The sequence below is a fragment of the Bos javanicus genome, chromosome 4 (assembly GCF_032452875.1).
Source record: "Bos javanicus breed banteng chromosome 4, ARS-OSU_banteng_1.0, whole genome shotgun sequence".
Lineage (NCBI taxonomy): Eukaryota > Metazoa > Chordata > Mammalia > Artiodactyla > Bovidae > Bos > Bos javanicus.
In genome coordinates, this window is record NC_083871.1 from 84,515,653 (window position 1) to 84,522,440 (window position 6,788).

Genomic DNA, 6,788 nt, shown 5'->3' on the forward strand with positions numbered 1-6,788 from the left:
GCCTTTTACATATAAGTATATTTAATAGAGGGAAATCTTCATTGCATACTATTATTTAAAATGTCTTGATTTATAGAACAAAATTCTTAAATTGATATTACTAAAAGTTATTTTAATAAGATATCTACTCATTGCTTTATTGTGATATCGTTCAATTTTATTGAAATCAAATTACTGAAAATTACTCAACTTTCAAAATATTTATTACTTCATCTCTAAAGCAATTCCCTATCTTAATTTCTCAGAACCAAACCAAAAGTATTTTTCATAAGGTTTATCAATAAAATGATAATTCTACTTATTATTCTCTACTGGGGCAACTCTTTTAACTCAATATCACATCACCTTTAAGTGCCTTAGTGACCAATACATGACAAATATTGAAAAAATAAAAACATTTCACCTATTTTATTTAGAAAATTCAAGAGACACAGGGATATATTCAAATTATTACTATTTCACTTAAATCAGCATCACCAAATGAATTCTTTCACTTTCAACTGTACTTTCTAATGACATATTCTAGAAACAAACCCATGTGTTTGGGTGTGTATGTGTTTGTACATTCAGTTCAGTTCAGTTCAGTTCAGTTGCTCAGTCGTGTTCGACTCTTTGCGAGCCCATGAATCGCAGCACGCAAGGCCTCCCTGTCCATCACCAACTCCCGGAGTTCACCCAGACTCACGTCCATCGAGTCAGTGATGCCATCCAGCCATCTCATCCTCTGTTGTACATTAAGTATGTTTTATTGATACTGTCTTTGCTTTGTCTCAGGGGCTTCTCTCTCAAGAGATTTGCTTTTATATCCCCAAATGGAACATGTAAACTTATTAAAATAAAATTTTCTTTACTTGAACATTCCTATGCTGCCAAATATCTGAATTCAGAAGACTCTGTTTTTATGTTGAGACTTTGTCCTTAACAGACATATGTAAAACTATGAGAAAATAGAAATATTTTAGTTATTCATTAGAAGAAGTATATTTTATTGAATCCCCTATAGATTTGTGTGTGTGTGTGTGTGTGTGAGAGAGTGTGAGTGTGTGTGTGCTCAGTCATGTCCAACTCTTTGCAACCCCATGGACTGTAGCCCCCCAGGCTTCTCTATCCATGGGATTTTCCAGGCAAGAATACTAGAGTGGATTACCATTTCCTGTTCTAAGTTGTCTTCCTGACCCAGGGATCCAGCCCGTGTCTCCTGCATTGCAGGCAGATTCTTTACCACGGTGCCACCTGGGAAGCTCTATAGATTTGCTCACCCAAGGTAAATAGATCTGGTATTATTTGGGGTAGATAAATGTAATGAAACATTTGACTCTATTTTTGATGTTTGACTGTTAATGGGTTTCAAGCCCCACCACTCACCCTCCACTTCTCTCCCATCTGACAAAGCTGATGTCAAAGTATGAGCACTCTCTGTTTTCATGCTAGTGGGAAGTTCAGACAACATCCATTCTGGCTCCCATTCTCATAAACCTCTAATCACAATGAAAGCCAAGCTAGTCTCTCTAGTCACATTTGGATTTGCTTGGGAGGCTGCCCTTATGTCTGCAGAGCTCCTCATGCCCAACATGTATTTTGTTATCAGCTTTAGTAACATTCTGCAGAACATGTAATGGTGAGAAGGCAATATGGGACACATGTAGGTTAATTTGACATATCAGGAGAAATAGTATTTTGCCCTCAAGATACTTAAATATATCCTTGATTCTTGAGAGGGTAATCCACAACTTTGTGCTACAGCCATTGATAGTCCTGACTTTCAAAGGCAGTTAAGTTGTGTTGTTGCTATTTCAAAAATATAATAGTTTCATCAGTGTAATAGTCTCTCTCTGAGTAGATTATAATATCTAAATCTTGGATACCTATCAATCAAAAAGCAAGCAACTCAAATGGCTCATTTTAAGCAGATTTCAAAACAACTTGGACTTGTATTTGAGGGTTTCATTTTGACTCATCTAACTATTATGGGTTACCTGTTTATAAGAATGTCCACAAAAAAATAGAAATGATATGAAGAAGCTCAGTAATGATAATTTTTGCCTCTTTTAAAAATATATTTAATAGAACCAGCAGGCTAGTGGCTGTTGGTACTGCATCTCCTCTTACTCCCCGCGTCACTGCTGCCACCATGCCAGGAGGTCTCCTCCTCAGGGACGAGGCTCCCAACTTCGAGGCAAATACTCCCATCGGCCACATCCGTTTCCACGACTATCTGGGAGACTCATGGGGCATTCTATCCTCCCATCCTCGGGACTTTACCACTGTGTGTACCACGGAGCTCGGCAGAGCAGCAAAGCTGGCACCAGAGTTTGCCAAGAGAAATGTTAAGATGATTGCTCTTTCCATAGACAGTGTGGAAGACCATCTTGCATGGAGCAAGGATATCAATGCTTACAATGGTGAAGGGCCCACAGAAAAGTTACCTTTTCCCATCATTGATGATAAGAATCGGGACCTTGCCATCCAGTTGGGCATGCTGGACCCAGCAGAGAAAGACGAAAAGGACATGCCTGTGACTGCTCGTGTGGTGTTTATTTTTGGTCCTGATAAGAAACTGAAACTGTCCATCCTCTACCCAGCTACCACTGGCAGGAACTTTGATGAGATTCTCAGAGTAATTATCTCTCTCCTGCTGACGGCAGAAAAGAGGGTGGCCACCCCGGTTGACTGGAAGAATGGGGACAGCGTGATGGTCCTTCCAACCATCCCTGAAGAGGAAGCCAAAAAACTTTTCCCTAAAGGAGTCTTCACCAAAGAGCTCCCATCTGGCAAGAAATACCTCCGCTACACACCCCAGCCATAGGCTCGCCATGGAGTTGGTTCTGGAGCTGCCCACTTAGCACCATGAGCCAGAGGATGCCAGCTGTCCATCATGTTTCCCTGCAGCAGTCCATTAAAAACGTTCTGGTGTGATCACAGCCAAGGTCTTTAGGTTGCTATACTACTGGCTTATTAAATGAAAACAGCATTAAAAATTCCTTGGGATCCTTTGTGCCTTCAGCAGCTTTCTCCTCTGTTCATATATCTTCACACTCTCTGCTGACTTTCTTCGAAATATGGGACTTATCTTGGATCTCTGCAGGGTTTATGACCAAGAGGTGGTATCAGTGTATGGTTGAAAAAGCCTGCTTTGCTCCATCATACTGTGTTGACCAAAATGTTCATTTGGCTTTTTTTTTTTAAATTTTATTTTTAAACTTTACAATATTGTATTAGTTTTGCCAAATATCGAAATGAGTCCGCCACAGGTATACCTGCATGAACCCTCCTGAACCCTCCTCCCTCCTCCCTCCCCTACCCTCCCTCTGGGTCGTCCCAGTGCACCAGCCCCAAGCATCCAGTACCGTGCATTGAACCTGGCCTGGCGACTCGTTTCATACATGATATTATACATGTTTCAATGCTATTCTCCCAAATCTCCCCACCCTCTCCCTCTCCCACAGAGTCCATAAGACTGATCTATACATCGGTGTCTCTTTTGCTGTCTCGTACACAGGGTTATTGTTACCATCTTTCTAAATTCCATATATATGCGTTAGTATACTGTATTGGTGTTTTTCTTTCTGGCTTGCTTCACTCTGTATAATAGGTTCCAGTTTCATCCATCTCATTAGAACTGATTCAAATGTATTCTTTTTAATGGCTGAGTAATACTCCATTGTGTATATGTACCACAGCTTTCTTATCCATTCATCTGCTGATGGGCATCTAGGTTGCTTCCATGTCCTGGCTATTATAAACAGTGCTGCAATGAACATTGGGGTACACGTGTCTCTTTCCCTTCTGGTTTCCTCAGTGTGTATGCCCAGCAGTGGGATTGCTAGATCATAAGGCAGCTCTATTTCCAGTTTTTTAAGGAATCTCCACACTGTTCTGCAAAGTGGCTGTACTAATTTGCATTCCCACCAACAGTGTAAGAGAGTTCCCTTTTCTCCACACCCTCTCCAGCATTTATTGCTTGTAGACTTTTGGATCGCAGCCATTCTGATTGGTGTGAAATGCTTCTTGGGGATCAGCAAATAAATCCTTTGTCAAAAACGTGAAAAAAAGTATATATTTAATAAAAATGATTACAGAAACAAATAGGCCTCATTTTGTAATTAAATTATGGAAAGGAAGTTATATAGACAAAATTTCTCTAATACCAGAAATTTATATCTGATAGAGAAAAAATACAACATCAATAAACAGAAAATATGAAGTACTCATCTCACTGTACATTTGGAGATTTCACTAAAGTTCCTTACCCCTCTATAGATCTCAGTCTATTTATAAAATAATAATTTATCTGTCAGAATGACACTTCATTATCCCTTTCCTATCTAATACATAAGGTTCTGTGATACATCTTTAGACATTAAAGATTGATGAACTTAGCTAAATACATAGGGGGTGTGTGTGGTGTATACATGTGCAAATTACAAACTTTCAAGCTACTAAACTAATATTAGCATGCAGAAAATTATCTAATAACCCAAGGATTCATAGAATTTTAATGCTCCTAGGCTAATTTCTGTTAGAACTACTTTTTAATGATGATATTGTCTATATTGGCTTTTATGAGTATATATTTGTAGAACCAGTTTGCCAATGTACTCTTTAATTGACCTCTTGGTCAAGTTTACTCTCAAAGATATAGGAGCCACCTGTTATTTTTCTTCCGTAAAAATTAAGTTTAGAATGCCCTTTGACTCTGACTCCTTTGTATCTTGAATAAAAAGAAGTCCTGTTCATGTAAATTGGTTGACTCATCAGTTAGCTACGTCACTATTCAGACAGCCATCAGTTCAGTTCAGTAGCTCAGTCATATCTGACTCTCTGAGACTCATGGGCTGTAGCACATCAGGCTTCCCTGTCTATCACCAACTCCCGGAGCTTGCTCAAACTCATGTTCATTGAGTCAGTGATGCCATCCAACCATCTCCTCCTCTGTCGTCCCCTTCTCCTCCTGCCTTCAATCTACCTCCCATCAGGGTCTTTTCCAAGGAGTCAGTTCTTCACCTCAGGTGGCCAAAGTATTGGAGCTTCAGCTTCAGCGTTAGTTCTTCCAATGAATATTCAGGACTGATTTCTCTGAGGATTGACTAATTGGATGTCCTTGCAGTCCAAGGGACTCTGAAGAGTCTTTTCCAAAACCACAGCTCAAAAGCACAATTCTTTGGTGCTCAGCTTTCTTTATAGTCCAACCTCACATTCATACATGACTATTGGAAAAACCATAGCTTTGACTAGACGGACTTTTGTCAGCAAAGTAATGTCTCTGCAAAGTAATTTTTGTGCTCGGACAGCCATAGTTTCATTAAATGAATAGAGACCAACAGGTTTGCACTAACTAGGGAAATTCACTGGACTCATCCAATGAGTCCTCAAGAATGATTTCTGATCATTATTGTTTCATGCTTTACCTGACAGGGTTTGGTAGTTGTTTCAAAATCTTTAATTTTAAGACCTACAGACTATATTAATATTCATCTTAAAATGGGATAGAACAAAATATCAGATTGCATACTTTTGTTGTGGTCATATTTTTATTTTGTAAAATATCTCATATCTCTTTCAATGAGTATTTTCTGCTTAAGACATATTTTAGTTTATAATTCAGGGATGTTTCTGCTATAATTAATACCAAATACATTTCCTTTTAGAAAAATGCACCTGCCATCCCTAAATGAATGGGTCAGAACTAGATGCATTCTGGTTACTGAGGATCAGCTAAGTACATGATGGAGTTTCCCTGGTGATTCAGTGTTAAAGAATCTCTCTGCAATGCAGGAGTCGCAGGAGATGAGGGTTCGATCCATGGGTTGGGAAGATCCTCTATAGGAGGTCATGAGAAACCACTCCAGTATTCTTTCCTGGAGAATCCCATGGACAGAGGAGTCTGGCAGGCTACAGCCCATGGGGTTGCAAAGAGTCAAACATGATTCAAGTGACTTAGCACAACACAAAACAAGTACATGATACCAGACATATGCTACAGGCTTCCCTTTTAGTATACCTTCTATTTATTATACAAGGTTGATGGGATGAATTATTCCAGCTTAGAAGACTATACAGAATTTTTAAAAATGACTTTAATATGAGAAATATTGCCAAACTTTGTTTGCCTTGCAGTATTATTTTATCCATAATATTCACTTAGACACTTTATTTTCATCAGGGTCCTTTCTTTTGACCAAAAATACCTGAAAGAATTTTAAATAACAAAAATAATTGTTCTATTTATGTCAGTGTGTGGTATCTAAAGCAAGCTTTAATTGTTTTACATGAATTCTTATTTTTTAATTCTCAAAAGAAAAACCCAACAGGATAGATTGAATTTACCATAGACTCAGTTTTACAAATCAAGAAAAATAAATTCAGGCTTAAATCCTTCCACAGCCACAAGACGGTGGCTAGAGTTCTGTTCATTGCATCCGAATATCCTTACATGCTTTGCTGCTTCCCTCATAACCATTAATATTGCCTAGCATGGTTGGCACGTGCATATGGGGTTAATCTGCATGTAGATTGATAGAAAAGTGGGCAGAAAGAAGAGGAAACTGCCTTTGGAACTCTTCTTTCTCAAACTCAGTTGCTGATCTGTTAATCTTTTCAATTTCTCTTAGTAATGAAACTTCCAAAATAATTACAGAAAAGTGAACCTGCAGTTGTTGTTGTTAGTTGCTCAGTCCTGATGAATTCTTTTGTGACCCCATGGACTGTAGCCCTCCAGGCTCTTCTCCATGGGATTTCCCAGGCAAAATACTGGGATCCTCACAACCCAGGGACTGAACCAACGTCTC

General features: G+C 38.9%; 1 protein-coding gene across 1 annotated transcript; it reads left to right on the top strand.

Moving 5' to 3' along the window:
* The first annotated feature begins 2,114 nt into the window (after positions 1-2,114).
* Positions 2,115-2,978, top strand: LOC133246339 (peroxiredoxin-6-like). Its single transcript, XM_061414524.1, has one exon. The coding sequence runs from the start codon at positions 2,132-2,134 to the stop codon at positions 2,804-2,806; it is 675 nt and encodes a 224-aa protein (XP_061270508.1). The 5' UTR covers positions 2,115-2,131; the 3' UTR covers positions 2,807-2,978.
* Positions 2,979-6,788: the final 3,810 nt, after the last annotated feature.